Source organism: Halictus rubicundus, chromosome 9 (assembly GCF_050948215.1).
Source record: "Halictus rubicundus isolate RS-2024b chromosome 9, iyHalRubi1_principal, whole genome shotgun sequence".
Lineage (NCBI taxonomy): Eukaryota > Metazoa > Arthropoda > Insecta > Hymenoptera > Halictidae > Halictus > Halictus rubicundus.
In genome coordinates, this window is record NC_135157.1 from 4,264,049 (window position 1) to 4,286,582 (window position 22,534).

Sequence of the window (22,534 nt, forward strand, 5' to 3'; positions counted from 1 at the left end):
CTATCGATTATCGTCTTATCAGATCAAGCCGCCGAGCCTCGAATCTAATGAATTTTCCACGAGTTTCACAACAATCTACAGCCACGATACTAAGGTTAGAGGTCCCGCAGACAATTCAAAAAATCCTCGCTCCTATCTAACGAATCCCTTGATAACGGATCCGGGTGATCGCGCGTACCTTATCACTGCTGCCCGATAAATGTATCCGAAAAAATCGTCGAAAATCGACAAAAAGCGAGAACAAGCAAGGCGTACTGGGATCGACGAGAAGTCGGATGGCCACGGAGGGTCGCATGATAAACGGCACCCATAATTTTTTCCCCTCGCGTCCCATCTCTCGCGACACAGTGCCCGCATGATTGCGGCCCGGCCGCTCGGTAACACCCAGAGATTCGTCGTGGACCGAACAGTAATTCGTTGAAAGAGCCTATTGTGAATAAATTGAGCCGGGGCAAGGATTGGGCCAGCAGTCGAGGAGAGTTCGACGCGGTGTCCTCTCGCAGCGGCGAGCATCGCGCGGTCGGTTTTGTGCGCATGAAATTCCCACCGCGATCTGGTCCACCCCCGCACCCTTCTGCCTCGTGTCGGACACGCAGCGAACCATCAATTTATTAATCCGACGAGGACCAACGGTCCACCAATAAAAGGCCCGCAGAGGTGCGACCGGTTCTCGAGGAGCATTGTCCCCGGGGCCAGCTTTCGAACTTCCCGCGAAATCCACGGCTGCGAGCCTGGGTCACGATCGAGTCGTTTTCGGCGAACCGTTTTCGATAATTACGGCTAATTAGAGCCCGAGGTGATGTCCCATATGGTTGACGCACAGGATGATTATACGACGAGGGATCAACAAGAAACGGGACTCAGGGGTCAGTATGTTCTCATCTTTTTGAGAATCGATGACGTATTTTACTGAACCAGTTTTATTAGTAAATTTTCTCGTATGTCTCTATTATTCTCTGACGTCGGAACTGGTTCTATTATAACCGAGAATATCAAATACTTAGTTTCTGACGATTAAATTGAATGAACAGCTGTTAGGTACATTAGCAACAATAGAAAGATTAACGTGTCTACATGAAATACCTCCGAAAACGTGTTTCAAAAAAATTTGTAATTAAACCAGCAAATACAGTGTTTACTCTATACATGTCACAAATTCATAGCCGATAACAGTCCCAGAACTATCTAACGTCCGTATAGAACCGTCCTTTTCCACGTTCGGCGTGGATGAAAGAATAGTATCTCCTGGCCGATATATGTCCCTGGCCAGACCCGTGTTTTGGACATATATCGAGTAAACGCTGTAGTCTTCAACATCATCAGTTATATAGGGTGTCTCAAAAATGTTGTACTTCCTTAAAAGCAGTGATCAATTTTCAGATCACTTCTTTTAAACAAAAATGTGTGAAATTGACATGAGGGGCGGATGGGGGTTGAATCAGTTTGAAGGTGGTCGGCAGCTTTCGATCTCTGCAGAGTACACGCAGAGAACGTTCATCTCCGGCCTCCGCTTTTATCGTTCGCACGGACACACTCACCGTTTCCGATCGTCGACGTTATTTGCTCGGCACGATCGTAATAACGTTTGCATCGCGTTATTGTACCGCGGGGCCGGACAGATGCGACGCCGGAATGGCGGAATTAATCGAGGGCACGCGTTGCCTCCGTTATTAATTGACGGGATCATTTGTGCGGATCGCGTCGATATCGGTTCGCAATTGAATTACCGATACCCACGGCCATTTGTCAGGGAACAGCCGGACGTTAATCCCGAGCGCGGCAAATTTGAAGCGTCGCGGTCGCAGGATCGGCTCCCTCTCTGGGTCAACGGTGCGAGCGGAGGGATGCAAGCGGACTGCACATTTTTATGCATTCGGAATAGTAAATATGAATGACGAGAATCGGTATGCAACGCGAAATCCTGCGTTGGTTTCATTGGAAACGTTAATGCATTGGGATCGAATTTTTATCGTACGGAGGTTTTGAAGAGACGCTTGACGCCTTTTCTGTTTTAAGTTGATATGATGACATGTTAACAAATATAATCGGAACGCAATAACAATCTAAGGCCTACACGGGAAACAAAATTAATATTTGAATGTAGCACGTAGAGCGAAAACTGTACAACTAATTTTCTAATTGCCTAGTAATAATAGCCACGGGTCGTCAGGAACCCAACGATACCAACTAAGGGTTAAATTGTACTTTCTCATTTCCGTCATAGACGCATAAAATTCGCCGTAATAACAATTAAGGAACAGTGGGCGTGGCGAGATCCGATTAGTAGTGAAACACTTTCCCGACAATGCACGCGAGTGCTAGAGTACTATTCGAGCGGTTAAACATCGTTTCGAAGAATTTCGTGGACGAGTCAGCATATTTACGCATTCATAGGAGCACCAGGCGAAAGCCGGACCCGTGTAGATCGTCGTGATAGGTCCCACGAAATCGTCTCTGTTGCGTTCGCCTAAATCTAACCGGCTTCCGCTGCGAGCGACTTCCGGTCGAAGGGGTTGCCCGTACTGGAAATCACCGAGAGGAGAACGGCGCTTTGTCATCGCTTCCACGATATTTCTCAGTGTCTGAGACCTGGCATTGTTCCCTGATCATCCTCGCTAGCAGATTCGATCCGCTTCTATTCTCGCCGTTGATGAGTTCAGATAATCCATTTAGCTAAGACAAAACATCCTTGTGCACAGAAGAGTCGAACTTCCGTACCTACCACGTGCTAACCTGGCTTTGGCGTAATTCATCCTGCTTATCTGCTCGTGATAGTTATTTTGTTTTATTTGTTTCCAAATTAGTGGTATTATACGCATTATACTTATAAATGAAAATAAGAAATAACTATTGCATCGTTATTTTCAATATACCGTTATTTAGAAATCATGATAATATCGATTCACTTGAGATATTGGCAATTTCAGTAATATAATATTTTATAAGTAATGTATCATTTTTATATCTCTTCATTTCAAGTTTGTCAAAAGAAATGATCCTCAAAATAAACACGACTTAAATCTGATACTCAAGTCACTTGATATCATTATCTCATTATATCTCATATCATTATAGAAGAAAATAACATGTTATTTCAAAACTGTTTACAAGCATAGAAGTAATTACACATTAAAGTAACATGATATTTGAAATGATATTCCAAATCATGTCATTTCAGAAGTGCCCAGGTCTGCTTTAGAAAGGCTGTAATTATTACTAACCTTAGATTGTTTGGTACTATTATTCCTAATCCAGAATTTGGTATTCGGAAATTTTTTTTAGTATACTTTAAGAAGTCTGTATTATTTGTAATATTACCTCATCTTTATAAAGCTACACTCGTGATGATTTTGTTCTATTTGTTTTCAAAATGGAGGCACCTACTGATAAAACAGCGAATCTTCATGTTTCAACCGTCATACACTTTCTGCTTTCAGATGCTGTAAAACGTTTGATTTCTTTCTGCCTGTGTTGCAAAATTCATTTCTATAAATTCTGACATTATATAAATGAAACAGAATTTATTGATTCAAAATACGAAGCAAAAATGAGTTAGGAAACAATATACCGACGGCCCTGAAATTCTTCTAATCTCTTCACTGTTTTAAATTGTACCAGTCACCTTTTCCATAAATGCATAACATCCGCAGTCCACACATGAGGGTCAAATGAAGGCTTAATGAGGGTCTTGAACTTCACTAAACAATTCTTTCCATAAATGTATAAAATCCGCAATCTACTAACGCAAAAAGTTCAATATTTGAAACGTATTTAACGTTGATACCAACGGTTTCAGACAAGATCCTCATCTCTAAGCAATTTCTCCGGCTCAAATAGCATACTACAATTAGGAAAAAATGCGAATCGATCAGGTTGCTATGTAATCACGGACTGGTAATCGCATCGGTATTCCATTCAACGTGGATCCGCATGCAGCCAGGGCAAAGCCCACGATTAAAGGAAGCTTGTCAGGCATTTAACGCAAACAACCGCGCGCCAGCACGGTCTGTAAATGGAATTAACGACGGTGGAATGATAAGTGACGTTGGTTGGTGGATCTGATTCGATTAGGAAGTATATTTCGCCGTGCGAGAGGCCCGGTGTCGGGCCAACCGGTGTCAATGAACCGCGAGAAAGAAGCGGCACAGCATCGTCGCGGCTTAAAAAGTTCCCTTGCTAATCGCTTCCATGTTCGCCGACGATTAGAGACACCCGGTATACATTGCAATGCGTGTCACGCCTACGCCCGTCGCGACAGGCGTTCGTCAGACCGGCAGAAATTGCTTTCAATAATGCGAAACATGGTCGGCACTGCCGCCGGCTTACGGGGAACATGTACTTGACAAAGAAGCAGTAAAATACTGGCCGTTAACAGTGTCACGGTACCATTGCACGTGGAAATTATTCAACGCGGTAACGTGACCTTTCTAATTATCACTTTCGAAACGGGTTCCTTCTGCAGAACTCGGCCGTTTTAATTCAAACGGGATCGGTCTCCCGCTCGCTTATAAATAAACGGTTATTAGCAAACCCGTCGCGATGATATTACGAAACTCTTTCCAGAGAGGGGCCAACGACTCCTGTAAAATTTATAATTAACGCCGCGGCGTTATTTCGTAAAACGTGAACGGCAAAGGACTGGTTATCCTTGCGTTTCCACGCGGCTCTAAGATCGGCATAAAGATAGCCAATAAGCAGGGGCCCAGTTCGCAGTCGCGAAGCGTAGCATCGATATTTAACCCGGACGGCTGACCTCAGAAATCGAGACCACCGTCAATTCGGCGACGCGTTACGTACAATTAACATACGAACTCTCCTCCCGTCGTTCTAACTGCACCACTACGCTCGAAATATATTTCCCCGCTATATTTAGACGCTGGAGTTTATCATCGAATTCAGCGAACCACTCGTTTCTACGCCACTATTCACGAGCGAAGCGGCGAACTCGTGGCTCTAATAGTCGAAAGGATACTCGGGGCTGGGTTAGGCTCGTTAGACTCCACAGACTGAACAATAGGGGAGACACGGTAAGCCGATACCGGGGCAGGTTGAGAAATTTTTTCGACACTGAATATGTCCAACCAGGACGCGGTATAAGGTGTTCGCCCGGTCTTCTAATATGACAGTGCACGTGTGCGAGTATTGGCAGACTTTGAGATATTTCGATTCTTCGTGGAAGAAAAAACTTGGACGAATGAAGTGAAGCGAATATTTTAATGTTCTGGAGTTCTTTGTTCTAAATAAATGTTTACTTCAGTAAGACCACTTGATTTGCTACATTGTTTGTATGTATGTCCTACTCTCCTCTGTAGAATTATTTTTGCATCTGGTGGGAATAACCGGTATACTTTCTCTGGAACATGTCAGCCCAGTGTATCGGACAATTTTGACTACTATCAATCATCAAAAATCTTACCTCTATTGACACAACTATTTCATTATACTTCCATGCAAATGTAGAGAAAAAACTGTTCCAAAAATGAAAGCGTTTAATTCTATTACATTTGACAACCACTTTCTGTAATACGACTCCTAGAGGACTAGGTTGAAATTATAATTGTAATACCCATAGGACTAAAACAATACATTTCCATTACAATCGATGGCAGAATCGAACTGCTTTGTAACGAAGTAAATTAATAAGTAGGAAGATTAAAAGAATCTAAGAACTTCGATATACTACTTTCAACTTATTAAGATTATCTTCTGTATGGCTACTGTCACTGCAAATGATGCAGATCATTTTTATTTTCTATAAAGATTCGCAGTCTATTTATAATCTATATCTGAAGAAAAGATAATCTAACAATTGATTAGCTCAAAGAAAACGCGCAGAGCTGAAAATCCAAGGGAGTGTGAACCCGTCCCGTTGATAGCAGGCGCGTCTGGCATGATTTTAAGTTTCTCGCGGAAGTTCCCGAAGGAAGGAGCCGCAGCCGGTTGCTGCGCGTTGCAACATGGTCTCCTAGCCAGGGCGTATGGCGCATCGGTTGAACTGCATCCAGTCGAGCGCAGCTGACAACGAGACAACAGCAAGTGGAACTCCGGATATGTATAATGCTCCGAAACGTGCCCCATAGAAGTCGGGCGTAGAGTGTTCGGGGCCGAAGTCTACCATGCGCACCCTGCTGTGTGATTCTCGACATGTTCACGGACCAATGATTTATATGCTAATTCCAGCTGGAACAAGATCTCCACGGGGTCCATGTGCTCCGGAAACTTTCACCGTTCGAGAGCTCGCAGAACTCGCGAACGTTCACCTTGAACGCCGATCGTTCGCAATTTCGGGTAATTTCGAGATCCCGCTGAGATAGACGCATCCGTTTACGGAGGAAACCATTTTTCTACAACAATGTCTGCCGGTTGACTCACAACGCTAAGTGTTCTCGATTATCTCGTGGGGAAAGATTGTTTTCTACAGCGCAACTATAAACAAGTTTGCGTTTGGTGATAACAGTCTGCTGTGTTACTGTTATCGATGCTGATCAACGACGTCCATTTTCGAATATGATAATACCGCAGTATTTCTGCTGTTCGTACGCCACGTGTGCCGGTGAATTATAAAATTTAATATTTCAATGTTAGACTTGATTAATTCATAGGGGAAAATTGTTCCCTGTAGTGCAATTATAGACGACTTTGTGTTGGGCGACAACAGCATAATATTCTAACCCATGGTACACAATGTGTATCAGTGAACTATGAAACTTACTTTGATATTTTAATAGTGAACTTGACTTACTCAAAGGAAAAACTCTTCGCTATAGCGCAATTATAGAGAATTCTGTGTTAGATTATAGGAACCCCCTAAACTACAGTTATCGATGCTGATCCATATCGCTGATACAATATAATACCGTAACGGATCGATGGTACGCCACGTGTGTCCGTGATCCATAAAATTAAGTTTGACTCCTTCCATCTATAATAATATAAAATTAAGTTTTCCTTCCATTGCCTAGATATGAAACGAAATACTCAAAATCTGGAGTAAGATCTTTGTCTCCAGATTTTAGTGGTGCGAGACCGAAGCTCGCACGGCCGAGACGACCTTCCATTTTTAGATCGCAGGGTCCGTTCCACCAGAGATACCGAAAGTCATAATCCCAAACGAGCGAACTTGGAAACCTAGGGAGTTAGTCATCGTCCGTACATTTGCGTCGCAGGTTACCAGCCGGTAATCATGGCGGTCGCGAGTATCATCGGCGATGATCGGCAATTCGGCAAAACACAATAACCGATCGATCGATCGATCGATCGCGAACAGAAATGTCGTCACCGACGTTGGAACCGCGACGACTTGCGGTGGGTTAGTGACGAAGTACATAGCGTTTCATTCACCTGATCATTGGAGAAGACACACTTGACGTTAATCCAACGGTGTGCCTTGACGGTGCAGTTGCACCCGTCCATCGCGCATATCCCGGGCGGTGCACTCTCGACGTTACCAGCCAGAACTACTAGACACCACATGAACACCGAGCATACGACCGCACGATCACACTTGAGCCCGTTCAGGGCACTGAACACTCTCCTCCTGCCGCTCATCGTGGGATCCAGCTAGATCACTCGGAACAAAGGGCCGCGTTCTTCCTCGGCCGCGATCGATCCGCTTCGATTTCCCCGCGCCGTAGATCTTTCCTCACATCATTTACGACACACCGTGCGCACTTCCATCGATATGGATCCTCGCGTCGATCCTCCGGGGTACTTTCGAACTTTCACATCTGGCCGCGTCGATCCTACAAGCAGCCGCCTTCATCGGGCGGTGATGAGGACCGAACAAAGGGAGTTACTGTGCTCTCCGGAATTTTCCAGGCTGATCGATCGTTACCCTCGATCGCGGGGAACCGGATTCCTCTCGAACGGACAGCTCGCGAAGAGCTGAACTCTGCCTGGCGACGATTGGAAGAGGACTTGCTCGCTCAGGACAGTCGCGCGAGCGAGTCGAAACACGCGCGCGGACGGCTCGTTTCCGTAGAGGTGGGGCGACTAGAGGCCAGCTGACGCGATCATCACGGAGGTTGCTTTGAAACTGTGGTCGGTGGCATGCACGATCGGTGTCTCCTCCCCACCAAGAACCGTGTTCCTTCGCCTGGCTACTATACGCTCCCGCGTGCTCTCCCTCTTCGTGTCTTTTCGAAGATAAAAGCCAGGCAAGCCTGCCACGGCTGCACGGAGGGGCGAAAACTCTTCGGCACCGGTTCGGCAGGGTTCACCATGACCGGGGCAAGCCAGAGGGAACCGCTCCTCTGCCGCAGCCGGCGCACCGGTTTTCGAGCAGGTCGGCAGGGTCGCCGCACTTTGTGCCCTGCGAGGACTGACCTTGACCAAGTTACCCGCGAAACGACTCTGACCATCGCGAAACACGGATCGTCGTGACCGAGGTTTACGTAACATGCAGTGGCTCGTGTGCGGTTTGCAGGAGCAGGTTGCACGGTCGTTCGAGGGCACCCGCGCTTGGTCGACTGCAATTGATATCGGTTTGTGCGTTTTATTTGCAATTTTATCCGTTTCTATAAAGTTCCCGATGCCCTCTGCGGCTACGATCGCGTGATGTTTTGATCCGGATCGCTTTGACACGGATGGTGTGCAAACATTGTAGTCTTGACTGTAGTCTGTAGATTTGACTTTCACAGAGTTTTGGTTTTTCTTGTTATACAGGGTGATAAACGTGATTTGGTCACTTAACGCATTATGTATCTACCGGTGCTTATTTCATAATTTTCCAAAATCTATCATCCATAGCTAAGGATTTTTTAATAGACTCTTCCGTAGCAATAGCAACTTCAGTCATGAACCAACTCACCTTCAGTAACGCAATCTAATAATTTCATTTCCCACGATTCTGTAAAAGACGATTATTAACCTCCCGTTTGGTGCAGCACAATTATTGAAAATCCTATTAATAGGGTGTCGATATGTAAAGTTTTAAAATATTTGCATTGGGTTATTTCTGATGTAGGTAGATACCGGACGAATTTGCGGGACTTATATTGAGAGTTATATTGAGAAAATTTCTATAAATTTTTAACCAATTAACTCTTTGCACTCTACTGTCCCCTCTGAGATACCGTTAAAATTTATTGTACTATAATCGTAAAAGTAAAATATTCTAGCTGGGCAGAGATGTCTGAATTCTGGAGTCAAAATAATTTGGAGTACAAAAGATTAATTTTTAATAAACCCACCATCACGGGTTAAATGAATGATTCCAGATTTTTTATGTTGCAGTTATTGAAATTATAAAGATGTCCTCATACGAAATGATTGAATAAATATCTTTAGTAGAGCACGTATTATAACATCAACTGCACAAAATCTAAATAAATTCAATCTTGTCATTTTTATGAGGCGACATACGTACCAGTTCTTTGTAAAGCTCGGTAGATTTAGTTTTGATAAAATTTGTTTCATTTGCTCTAAAATCCCATTTTTATCGCTGGACCAAAAATTGTGTCACTTGTCATGAGTTGGTCGAGATATTTAGCAAAAATAAGTGAAACATGAGCGCGTATACAGTTTAATGTATCCGATTAAAGAATTGGGTATTCCCACGTTTGTTTAATCTTTGGACAAGCTTCAGTTATTATTCTTTTGATAACTATTCGAACGAAGAACATTCATAAGTCTCGGAAATTCCCGATAAAAAGTAAATAATCTTTTAGCACACGTATAAATTTACATATTTCCTCAAGCAACGGGAACATTTATAGCACTCATACCTCCTAAAAGCACTACGTTTTATTAAAAAAAAAAAAAAAAAAACGTTATCTTTACAACTCCAATAATCCAGTTGAAGCATACAGTATAAGATCGCAAGCACGTAACAAATTCTTTGCCCGAATTGTCAAGGCTTGGCTAACCAACGGTACTGAATCCACCAGGTGCGCGGTGCGTTTGTAGTAATGTCTCTCCAAAAATTACGCGAAAAAGGGTGCGCAGCATGGCCGCTGGAAGGCAAAATAGCTTCCTTTATGGCCGGTTCGTAGAAAACTGAAAAGCCAGCGCGGCACACAGGGCACCGTAAAAATGGGACGACTCGGTCCGCGAAAGCGTCTCTTCATAGCCACGTCGCTTTTCATGGTAGACAGCGACGTAGCTCTTCGCTTTATGAGCAGAAGCCTGGCCATTTAATTTCCCATGAGAAATTGCGCGTGTCCGTGCAACTCCTGGCCCGGCGGCGTCTCTCAGCCTGTCTGCGTCACACATGCGAAACGTCCATTCATTCGTAACGCTCTTCCCGAACCCGGAAACACCTGACGCCAGGGCTGAAGTGGCCATTTCCGAAATGACCACGTGCTGACCATACGTCACATCGAGCCTGACCTTAAAGCCGCCGTTCCCAATTTCTGCACCGTACGCCTCGATCCTCGACGGCATCCTTATCGCTCGTCCTCCGGCATTCGATCGCGTTTCACATTCCGTCCATCGATCTTCTTCCGGCTCTTATTACTGGGTCGATCGGTAAAACGACACCCTCATCTAGGATAGTCTTTGGTCACCGTCTTAAAAAATTGGTATCGACGCCCACGACGGATGAAACGACCGTGATATCACCTTTCCGAACGCCTTCAACCCCTAGATCCTCTGAATTATGTCGCTCTTACTTTGATGCCTCTATTCTACGTTGGCCGGTCTAGCGAGGCCAACGCGAGTGCCAATTAAGTCTTTATACTCGGAGACTTTTCTCAGGCTACCTGCCAGAAAACATATTTATTTACTATTAAAAAAGTTCTAGCATTTAATAAACATTATATAGCATATAAACAGTCCAAACACATTTTTGTGCCAAGGATTAAATAACACACTGTCGTGAAATTTTACAGATGTATTCGTGTATATTCCATCTATATTTATGAATTTTCGCACCATTCTATTTCTTTTTTTAATGAAAGATCTCATGATTTTTTGAAAAATATATAGGTATGTAAATATGGTTATTCTGCTTTCAGTTTTTAATGTCAGAAGACTTTAGGAGCATTTTGAAGCTTTGCTCTCTCGATCAATAATTGCTAATATTTTGACGACGACAGTCTAGAAAAAATTATAAATAATGATCCAACGTCTACAAATAAGTGCACTGAATTCTAAAAAATTTGGTCATTTATTCTACTAAAAAAGCATTCGAGAATGTACAATCAAAACGATTTGAACAAAAATGGCCCATTAAAGCATCGTCACGGCCACAGATTTGCGACACGAAGCTCCCATAAATAAGGCGAACGTGACTTCGCTTTGTGTCACGCGTATTCTCATTCACTCGAGACTATTCTCGTCATGTGCCTGTGAGAGCCTCCAGCTTCGTTCAATTGATCCGGTGCTTTAGCGTTTTGATAGCCTTCCTGCAAGTCAGCAATCTTCGAAGTGAAAATGGTCCTCTACGATCTGTCCAATCGTAAAGAAGAGTAGGCTCGACAGGTTACGAAACTGTATGTGGATAATTGACAGTTATCGCTCCGGGAAGATTTCGTTTCTCTCGCGTGTCACGTTTTTAATTAATTATGTATCGATGTTCGCTCGATACCGGTTTGGCAACGCGGTTCTTCGGAACTAGCAGGTTTAAATGGTACGAAGAAGTCGTTCCAGCTGCTCGTGTCACGAGCGAAATCGGTCGAGGCGTGATGGCACAGTATAGGTAGGGAACCCATCGCGGCGGAGAACAGAATTGCGATGTGATTGCGCCTTATTAGGGATGACTCCGACGATGACTCGCTAGGGGAAGCAACGATTGTCTGGCTGGCAGAGGAGCATCGTCCTCTGCTCGTGATCTATCCAGACGAGGCCCGCGGAACGGATCACCAATTAGGGGCATTGTAACTCGGAAACTCGTTCTAACGAGTCGACAACCTGCGACGATCCTCGTTTGGATCCATTCTTTGACCCCGACGACGCTCATGATCAATTTTTAGCTGCATCGCCCGTTCGCGATAAACTTCAGTCACTGTGATACTAAAACGTTTAGCGTTTAATAGATTCATTCGTGTAATCGGAGGACTTTATTTTCTGCTTTCAGTTGTCACTCGAACGAACGACTCTTCCTTCGAGATTTCGTCTCGTGCACAGCTGGCACGAGTGGAGGACGTCTCGCAAGATGGCTGCAACCGGACAGTTTCGTGGATCCCGCGAAATGCGAGGTTCTGTACTCGAAGGAGGAGATGAAGTGCGGCTGGCCGGCCATCGTTACCATTTACACAAAGGACCAATATGGCGACGTTGTCCACGTGCCCAACTTGAAGGTATGAAATGTAGAATCACTTGTTCCTATGTTTCGATCAAGCATTAATTCTAGTACTACCAGGTCGTTCCATAAATGATGTATTTTTGGCTTCTTAAATATTTCATGTTTCCTTTTAATTTCTAAAGGTGTGACATAACATCTTAAGACATTTTTGACATTTGATGAACATGAAATGGCATCGATATTCAATCCGCCACGCTGGAACGGCGTGGTATATCTCTCCATTGTTGTCTGTTTCATGTATGCATAACACGTAACACGTCTGATGTTATTGCTTGAAATTGACTTTACCGAAGGACGTAATTAATCCTCAATTCGATTGGCAAATATCACTTTATTATTAGTGTAGGATAGATGCGAGGATGCGCCTGACAAAAGACGATTGGCGGAAACCGTGTATCGGAATCAAAATAACAACTAGACTGCGGATCTTTATGCATTTATGGCTTATGCACGTTTTGAAAAAATCCTAGAATATAAAATTCGATAGTAACAGTACGTTTTTCTATTTATCCTGTAATCAGTTTATTTTATAAATCTTGTAAATAAGATATTATTCCATTCCACTTCCAATAAATCGTTAATCCTCCTAGGCATTTCTCTCTTACATTAGTACCATTAGATTCTTTAGCGTCATAGGTAAACGAGTACTCTTGAGACTACCGACAGTTAAATGTAATAATGTAGTGTAATGCAAGTAAAGCAGGTAATGTAATATAGTATACACGTAAAGCGTTAAGAGTGCTTTGTCCGAGAACTCGATAATGATTTCAAGTACAAGTTTGCCACGAATTGCTGTAAATTAAATCGATAGTTGTTCGAATGAAGAAATCTTTCACAGATGGAGGTAAAGGCAGTCCCAATCGACAAGAAAGCCTTAACAAACTCCGAGCAAGGGAAAAAAATCCGACGAATCTCTCAGCCGGATCCGATGACGTTCGGTGGTCATCCTCAGCCTTCGCTCGATGTACCCTACGAGGTGACGGTTAACAACAAGACTTGCTTCTACGCGATCACCATTATGAAGGCTTATCAGAACTATTCCTTCGAGGAGTTACGGTACATGTCGCCGGCCATAAAAAGGGCGAGCGAGAGCATGTTGGTCAGACCTAATAGTGACGGAAGCTACAGCGCTACTTGGACACCGTCATCTGTCGGATGGTACTCCCTAATGATCACGGTCGACGGATACAACATGGAAGACGTGAGTATGCGACCCTCGCCATATTCCAAGAAATTGGCCGCGAAATTCTTTCAACGCTCGTCCAATCTTCGGATATAATGGCACAAAAGATTCTCAGGCTATACTTCACTCATTTTAGCTTTATATTTTCGTTCGTCAATTTGTGGTTGATTCATTTAACCCTTACATTGACAAGCGGGTACCTGTTTGCTGTAATTCGCTTAACAATTTTCGTGTTTTCATCATGATAAAGATTTACGAAAATAATCTTAAATGCTGAAATTTCAAAATCACCTATACCTTTGGGTGTCACCGTAAGGATTAAGAATATATAGAATTAGCAATGAAAGAACGTGGTTCGACGGATTTTCCAGAACTACAAAGTGGAAGTAAAAGAACCGCCGCAAAGGATGCAACCGCCAACTCAAAATGTCGTGAAGAAACCACAGCATCAGCCGAGCAGACTCAGAAAATTCGTAGCTAAGAACAGTGCCGGTCTCAGGATCAGAGCCCACCCCTCTCTGCAAAGCGAGCAAATCGGCTTCATTTCGGTCAACGATACTATAGCTTTCATAGACGAGGTGATTCTGTTTCTCTCGTTCGAGGAGCAAAGAGAAACAAAGGGTTTCTTAACCGTTCCATTTTTATAGATTCATAACGACGACGGTGTTTGGTTGAGATTGAACGCGGACACGATAAAGCAATACTGCAACAGCAGTCATCTGGAAGCCTGGTGTCTACAGTATAATCAACACTTGGGGAAGACCCTGCTTCTTCCAGTTGAAGAGCCGAAATCGATTTTAGATCAAGTCATCAAGGAGACTAGTTCCCGCAAGAGGCCCGAAGTGGTCGATGAGTACGCTAAAAAGACTGAAACCCCCATTCGGTGTAAGCTTTCTGTGTCGTTCGAAACACAATTTCACGTTTCAGCAAAAGGAAAACGGTGACCTCCGACACGGCTAGGACCATGGTGGTCGTAAGATGCGGTGCTTCCGGCCACAATATTAGGAGCAGACCAAATTTAAAGGCAGCACCGGTGGGAATATTGGCACCCGGCAACACCGTGACCATTCAGGAATATGTGGGTCTTGGTATCATTTATTTCAACCCTCGTACGACCCTCGAAACATAAAAAATTCGGTTCTCCACATTGATCCAAGAAACTTATAATTTCATCGTTAATCCCCAATCGTTTCTTGTGTTAATCCTCTGTAGCCCCCTGTAACTTAGAAGTCGCATAACAATATTTTTTAGTCTAATTTCATCTCTAATCGCAATGTGATAAAAGTATCTTGTTCTTTGGTGTCTCATTTTCAATCAAGGAGCGTTAACTTAACAGGTTTTGCATTGAACGCAAATAGCTCGACGTACGTGAAAACTTCGGGACCGAAAAGTCACTTATATCGTGTACAGACACTATCCCTTGATATAAGACAATAATGAAACTTCTAATGATTTTGATGGTTTCTAATGATTTTTTAATGGAAATTGTATCAACGTATCTGTGACATTTTTCTGATTAGAATGATACCAACCGTGATACAATTTGGATCATATTTACTTGTTTAATCCAGAACATAGTTAAACTATTCAGTGGAACGTCAATGTTCGGACATTAGAGCAGTCACCTGATCACAAAATTACATTAAATTTTGACCAATCTGTATGAAGAAGAATAAATTGTGTTAAACTTGGATCGTTTTAAGTTGAACTGTTTACATGCGGATTGCCACCAGTTCGGATAATCGAGGTTCTATTGAATCGTGAATTAAACATCTGTATGAAGAATAAATTGTGTTAAACTTGGATCGTTTTAAATTGAACTGTTTACATACGGATTACCACCAGTTCGGATAATCGAGGTTCTATTGAATCGTGAATTAAACAAGTAAACGTAATGCAAATTGTATCGTGTTTGGACTCATTTTAACCAGAAAAATGATACAAATATATCGATAAGTGTTTCTCAACGAAACAATTGAAACCAAAGAAATAATGATTGAACCAAAGAGGAAGACTTCACAGTCTCTGAAGCGCGAAACGAATGAACCTCCCCTTGGTGAACGTACAAGGGTTGAAAAATGGAACACAAACGACCCTGTTCAAGTTAACCTGTCTGTTTCTCAGTTCGTGAACAGCGAAGGTACTTGGGTCCGCCTCGACGACGATTCAATGTCCAAGTACTGCTTCGACAGAGGTCGAATCGCTGATGGCGAGGCTTGGGCCCTCGCAGTTACCAAACTCGGATACGTGACCTACATGAAAATCGAGCACGATCTCGAGAACGATGCGGCGGAAAAGAAACCGATCATAGCCGATCCGTCCGTTTCACCTAGTCATAAAGGTTTCGATTTCTCCGTGCCTTCCGTGAGTCACGAGGGCTTCAATTTCACCCCGCAGAATTACACGCCGAGCACAGCGGAGTCTGGCGAAGGTAGCAACACGAATCTCTTTATTTTTGGTTCATACAATCAACATGGTTCTCCAGGTACAATTCGACGAGATCGAGTTCTACTCGCACGCATGCCGTACCGGTCACGACTGACCACCGATCGTATTATATTTCAGTGAGCGACAAGCCGACATTGGAGAAGACGGACGTCTCGCCGAAATTCTCCAAGCCGCATTCCAAAGAGAGGGTGGTGAAAGAGAGAGAACGAGAGGGTGGCGGAGGCGGCGGTGGTGGCGGCGGGAAGTTCAGCGTTCTTCAAAAGTGGCTGAGAGGCGACGACAAGTGTCACGGGGAGAAGAGGAGCTCGCCCGGCAGGTGGATAAAAAGAATGAACCGTCGGGATGCGTGCAGTTAGATTAGTTTCGTCATATAGTTTTGGCATTTGCAGGGATTTTTCCGAGTTCGTCGGCGTGTCCGTGAAGGAGCTGGTGAAAGCGATCGGCGAGAGCCGAGCGAATGGCAACGGTCCCACGCCGCCCGAGACACCGAGAAGGTTGTCGAGAAGCTCGTCGCCGAAGAATCCCCAAGGTGGGTCACCAAGATTTCACAGCCCGTCCTCTAGCCCGGTACAGATACCCGGTACGTATACGCAACTCGCAAACAACCATTAACAAATGAAATGAAATGTAACGAAACGAAACGAAACGGAAGCTACGTGTCGCGATTCTTTCTATTTTCTCTCCTTCTATGGTCTCATCGTTTAATCACATACATTCATGTGTGTGTCTTACTTCACACTTTCGGCACCGTAACTGGTCTGAGGAGAGGGAATCATTTCAGAAGCTGAGAAACCCGTTACCGACACTTGTAAGACCGTATACCGTTCCACGTTCCCCTGCTCCGTGGAATGAATTATCTTTTAGAATAACTCACCATTTTGCGTCTTTTTACCATAAGCCAGTTCCCTTTTTTTTTGTCTCTTTGTCTCCGATGTTCTCTATTTCTAGAAACGTATGATACCGTAGGCTGTATAAATATGTTAAAACCAGACCTCTTGTGGGATTAGTTATAACAAATATAGTAATGTTGCTCTTAGCTGGGTCCAGTCGGCAGCCAGTTGGTTCTGGTAATTGCCTCTTCCCTCCTGCTGCTCATGCACCAGGTACTTCGACCCTTTCCTAATCAACATAATCCTCATTTTTTGTACAGTCGAGAATAGTGTTATAGCGTTTTGTGTTGTTCAGAGTTCGCAATTATTTACTTCACACCACACCGATTACGTTTTCCTTCAAGAATGCAATCGCACCGTAGTGTTATTTATTTATCGGAGACCCGAAACTGCATGCAGATACGAACAGTATTTGGAGATTCACGAGACATTTCGTTCTGTGCACGCACAACACATACCACACACACAGATGCCGACAGCATCCCTTCTCCAATTAAAGATTCAAATAGTGCATACGAGTTTATAAATATAGAGAGATCTAGATACATATAGAGAGATATGTACACAGTAAATCTAGAGTATTTTTAAACGATAACACGTCACGTATAAATTCTACAATTGATCGAAAATTGTCAGGTGGGAGAAGTTTGATAGCAGGGGGAGATAGTGTCAGTAGCAGCCCTGTGCTCTGCGGCTCCCCCCGAAGTGTCGGCCTCTCCCCATTAGGTAAGAATAACAACATACATTTGTACTCTCTGACTCTACACTAACATAATTACTACTGCATCGATCACGTATTTAATCACGATTTAACACATAAGTGTCTCGTCTCATGGTCAATCATCAAGCAATGTCACAATCTCATTCAGTCATCGCTGTTACGTTCGTTCACGATTCGCACGAGACTGCACGAATCTAATAAGAAGACTATGGATCTTATACATTCCCATCAAATATAAATCATTTAATTCCATTCTACAGTGATTTCTTTATATATGTCGCCAAGACCTGGATGATAAACGTCGCGGAATTATCCCCACTACTGCGAGGTATACCCCGTCAGGCGCTCCGAAGCTCGAGACGCCTCGGACGCCGAGGAGTGCAAACATAACACGTCTCGGGTCTATCTCCTGGACGATATATGTCGCTGGCAAGATCCCTGTTGTTGACATACATCGAGTATTCACTGTAGAAATCTCTTAACGCTTTATCTACCGGAAACCTACTTGAATAAGTTGTTTAATAATTGTGCCACAACGAAAAAGAATTTAACCCTTCGCGGACGAGAACTGCTTCTACTGTACCTTCCGATGACTTCAATATGTCTGTTTTCTCTATGGAACAAGATCCTGTATCGGAAATGTAAATATAAGAATAAAATTTAGCTAAACTGCTTTGATGTTGCGGGATTTTTCAATCAACGTGTTAAAAAGTAACGTGTTAATCATTAATCTGTGATTCTTGAAAGACTGCTGAATCTTCACCAGGAGATAAAGTGTTAAAATACCTAAAAGAGCAAACTAATTTTTAATCGATTTCATCGAGCTTCTGTATAAATATCCATAGTCGATGAAGTTTGCGAAAGAGCGCTACACGGGATGAACTATTATCCCTGGTAGAATGTGTCCAGCCAAAAACGTTAGCGTTATCGATGAAAGAATTGTTTGCAGACATTGAAGATCGAAAATAGTGGTATATTAAAAAACTATTCTTAATTATACCTCGAAAATCGAAGTTCTCAGCTTCTTATCCTGTAAAGTGACGACCATTTCTTTCGCTACAAATGAAAACTTTGAAACAATTTAAAAAACAGATTTTCTATGTTCACTATTTTAATAATTCTCGCGACAGAGTTTCCATCGAACACTTTTAGCCACGGATAATACATTTCATCTGTCGGTGTCCATTGTCCTTGAAAGTCAAGGTGAGACAACAATATCCTTGCTTTAGGAAGCAGAGAAAGAGATTAGATTTAGGTTTCTAAAAGACCCTGTAGTTAATTTTTCTGAGCCCCCACTCTTCTTCAAGTTTCCGGTGGCATGATGGACAGCACGGCCACGTCCCAGCGACGGGGTTCGACGCAAAGCGACACAAGTGCCTTGGTCAGTAGTATAACGAGGGATCCTTCGCAATCTCCCAGCGCTGTCAGCATAACTGCCAACACTCGCGACCTGTCTCCGAGCCCGAGCTGTAGTTCATTACAAATAAGATCCGAGGGTAGTATAGCTAGTCCGCCGGACACGCCGAAGAAAGATGGAGTAAGTAAAACGTCACTGAACCAACCAACTAAAGCCAATCCTAACTATACAACAACAAATCCTCTTCTTTTTTCCGAAGGATTCGCAGAAAAGTCCGCGGAAGGTGTCTCAGGCACAGACACAGACGAACATCTCCTTCCACTTCAGCATCGGGTCCACGGGGCCGAAGGAAGAGCGTCAGTCGCCTAAGCTGAGCAGAAGGGATCACACGAAGATGGTGAAGACCAGAGCGAAAAGAGCGATGTCTCCGGCCAGTTCGCAACAGAGTCCGAACCCGAGTCGGACGTTGAACCTGAGCAAGGAGAAGGTGAAGGAAGCGATCAGTCCATCGGTAGCAGAGTGTCTGAGAGCTGTGTTTGCGGCGTTTCTCTGGCACGAGGGTATCGTGCACGACGCCATGGCCTGTGCCAGTTTCCTCAAGTTCCACCCTAGTTTACCGAAGCAGGGAGCCCTCGTGGTGACCAGGCAAACGGTGGTACAACCGAACGACAAGGAAGAGCAGGAGCAAAAAGCCAGGCAGAGACATTCCGTCGAGGTGACCAACGCCGGGAATTACCTGCACATACAGCCCAGCACGCTGGAGACCTTGACACGGTCTGCTGCGAACGCAAACGCGAACCGAAACCGCAAGAAACAGGATTCTAGCGCGAAAGATGAAGGCCAGGCTAATGGCAAACTCGGAGCTGTTCCCGAGTTCCAAACGGTTGCGGTGCTGCCACCGGCCTTGAAGAGCTTGGTGTTTCTGTGGGAGGAGTTGAGTACCAACTGTCTTCAGGCTATAGAGCAGCAGTCGGTCCTTCCGAGCCCCATATCGCAGATTCAAACGGTGAAGTCGAGCAAGCAACCGGCCCCGGAGAAACGACCTCGCGAGGAGAAGCTGAAGGACCGCGAGAAGAAAGGGAACCGGAAGAAGAAAGAATGCAAACCGGTTGGCAAGGCAACGGGATCCGAAGTGCAGGCCGGGATAGAACGCGAAACCATCTGTGAACTTTGCGGCCTGATGTTTCCGCATCCGGTGACTTATCACATGAAGATGATGCACCCTGGCTGCGGATGGCACGCGGGAGGAAAAGGATACAACAGTGGAGGGACTCACTGCATTGGCTGGGCAGGGAATTGCGGTGATGGCGGCGTGGGTTTAAGCTCGTGGTACCTAATCTGTGATACATGCCGCGATAAGTATCTGAGAGCACGGAAGCTCAAATTAGCGAAGAAGTTCTTGACGGGGATTACGAAACGGAAAAACGGCTCCGGGAAGATCCTGTCGCCGATTTCTAGTCCGAACGGCAACGAGACACACATCGTCATGAAGAACAACGCCATATTCTTGTTGGAACTGGCCAGTGCTTCCGGATTGAGCATTCCGAAACAGCAAAGGCGACCGTCCCAGACGTTGTCGTCTGTTGCTGAAAACTATAGTCCTCCGGACACTGCTGGACCATTCCCACCGACAGGTCCGTTTCAGTGTTTGCAGGCCCTCGGAGTTCATCATTCTCAAAGTCACGACGAAAGGTACTACGAGGAAGCGTTGAGAAGACAGAATGGACATCCGTCGGTTTACGACGGGAGCAGTGCCATGTTCAACAGCACGAACGGGAGGGTAAGAGATTGCTATCTCTTGTATAATGTGGTATGATAACGTGTCCTTCTTTGCAGCCTTTGTCAGAGTATCCGATGAGTGACAGCGATAGCGAAGGTGGCAAAGGCCGAGGCACGTTCCATCGTTCTGTGTCTATGTCTACTGGAGCTTCTTGGGCCAGAAACACTAACGATGGCAGAGTCGTTATCATGCGAAAGAGGAATAACAGCAGCAGTGAAATGAACAACAGTATGTAGAATACTAGAGATTTATTTATTTATTTATGTATACATATACAATCTTTTATAACCTGGGAATGTGTGTTTTTTTGTTTAGATAGCGGTTTGTCTCTGTTGTGTTATCCATCCGCAGCTCTTCAAAAATTGGTACCTTCGATGGACCAATCAGCGATTGTATCAACGAGTCAAACGGAAGCAGCGAACAACGATAGAATAGAAATTCTGATGAGACCAGTGATGCTCTTCGTTCTTCAGCAACACAACTTGCAGCATTTACAGCTCGCCATGAAGCAGGCTTTAAGGCGTGCTGCCTGTCGCGTGTACGCGATGCAGGCATTAAATTGGTTGCTAAGGAGTGTAACCCAACCGATTTGTTTGCATGACTTGCTTTGGTGGTTCTCTGCTTCTCTGACACCAGTAGTGACACCCGAGCCCGCGGATTCGACCGACGAGGACAATCGAGCCGAGAAAAGAGACGAGCATGTGAGTGTGACAGCGTTTAACGCATACTACGATATTACTAGTGCGCTTCAATAACAATACACACGATACCAAATAGAATACCTTGATAGATCAGTGACAATCAATTTAACTGATTAGCTATTTATATTAGATCCGATTAACATTGATCTTTAAGAAGTGGGCTTAAAAATACGTAAGAAATTGAATGGATCCAGCTATGGCTGCCATGAAATCGTCAAAACCGTCCGCCATCCAAGAGCTAATATGTTAAAATTTTTCATCTATATTAAATATCACTAACACTTTTTTAATTTTCAAGGACATGATCGACGTGTGCGAGCATCCCTTAAGCGATTTGGTGATAGCAGGCGAGTCCGTTAATCCGTTGCCAACAGTTTTTCACACTTTGTTACAAACTATTGCCGATTTGATGCTTTTACCACCCCTTGGTAAGTATTTCGCAGTCGTTGAAATTACAATCAACTATCAGGAAAATAATTAAACAATCTTATGCATATTTGTTTCAGGCTCGCCTCTTCAACAAGCTGCGATTCGATGCTGGGGGATCAAATTCACCCCCTCGGATCATATATTTCTTCATAGAAGTCACGTGTTCAGTAACATTAGCAAAATACTCTCGAGATACGAGGAGGACGAGGAGGTTACGATGAGCATGCACGAAAGTCATCAATCGACACACTCCCAGCAGATAACTAGTTCCGTGGAGGTTTTGAAAGATCTAACGCCTGATATTAAAATTAAAGCCTCGAGCAGGCAAGCTATGATCGGGAATTTAACTGACAACTCGACGGAAACATTCTGGGAGTCTGGCGACGAGGATCGCAATAAAACGAAGACGATTACTATTAGCTGCGGTGCTCATTCTCTTCCTCGCATGATTTACATTCATATCGATAATTGCCGCGACTTAACGGTAGGTTATACAAATTGTTTTGTACTATTCTTAACACTAGATCTACGGATACATTAAAGATGACATTAAAAATTTACATTACTTTATAAAAATAACAAAGCTATATTCATTCAGACTTCTAGATATTTTTATAATAATACATGTTCAAACATAATTCTTCGTCTATTTGTAACAATTAATTTTGTTCATAATTACATATTTGTTTGAACCGAAGTTCATTGAGATTCTGCACAGTTTGAAAGAGTTAAAGAAATAATTCCTGTCATAAGCTTTAACTCTGCAATTTTGATTACTATG

General features: G+C 43.9%; 2 protein-coding genes across 6 annotated transcripts in view; one reads left to right on the forward strand and one right to left on the reverse strand.

Annotated features, from left to right (window-relative positions):
- LOC143357157 (uncharacterized) overlaps window positions 1-7,909 on the reverse strand; it is a 53,643-nt gene extending 45,734 nt beyond the window's left edge. The window contains exon 1 of the mRNA XM_076793433.1: window positions 7,342-7,909. Coding sequence (XP_076649548.1) covers window positions 7,342-7,548 — 207 coding nt within the window. The 5' untranslated portion in view covers window positions 7,549-7,909. The remainder of the gene's footprint in view (window positions 1-7,341) is intronic.
- The window catches only part of Hiw (MYC binding protein highwire), a 506,468-nt gene that overhangs the window by 478,956 nt on the left and 4,978 nt on the right, over window positions 1-22,534 (forward strand). Inside the window, exons 31-46 of one of the 5 annotated variants that reach the window (XM_076793421.1) lie at window positions 12,017-12,239; window positions 13,083-13,445; window positions 13,799-14,005; window positions 14,075-14,280; window positions 14,355-14,505; window positions 15,552-15,912; window positions 15,993-16,191; window positions 16,250-16,455; window positions 16,913-16,978; window positions 17,402-17,491; window positions 18,794-19,023; window positions 19,103-20,623; window positions 20,680-20,851; window positions 20,939-21,324; window positions 21,623-21,752; window positions 21,831-22,237. In XM_076793421.1, coding sequence (XP_076649536.1) covers window positions 12,017-12,239; window positions 13,083-13,445; window positions 13,799-14,005; window positions 14,075-14,280; window positions 14,355-14,505; window positions 15,552-15,912; window positions 15,993-16,191; window positions 16,250-16,455; window positions 16,913-16,978; window positions 17,402-17,491; window positions 18,794-19,023; window positions 19,103-20,623; window positions 20,680-20,851; window positions 20,939-21,324; window positions 21,623-21,752; window positions 21,831-22,237 — 4,918 coding nt within the window. The remainder of the gene's footprint in view (window positions 1-12,016; window positions 12,240-13,082; window positions 13,446-13,798; window positions 14,006-14,074; window positions 14,281-14,354; window positions 14,506-15,551; window positions 15,913-15,992; window positions 16,192-16,249; window positions 16,456-16,912; window positions 16,979-17,401; window positions 17,492-18,793; window positions 19,024-19,102; window positions 20,624-20,679; window positions 20,852-20,938; window positions 21,325-21,622; window positions 21,753-21,830; window positions 22,238-22,534) is intronic. The other 4 variants (XM_076793424.1, XM_076793425.1, XM_076793423.1 and 1 more) reach the window with 4 other exon arrangements.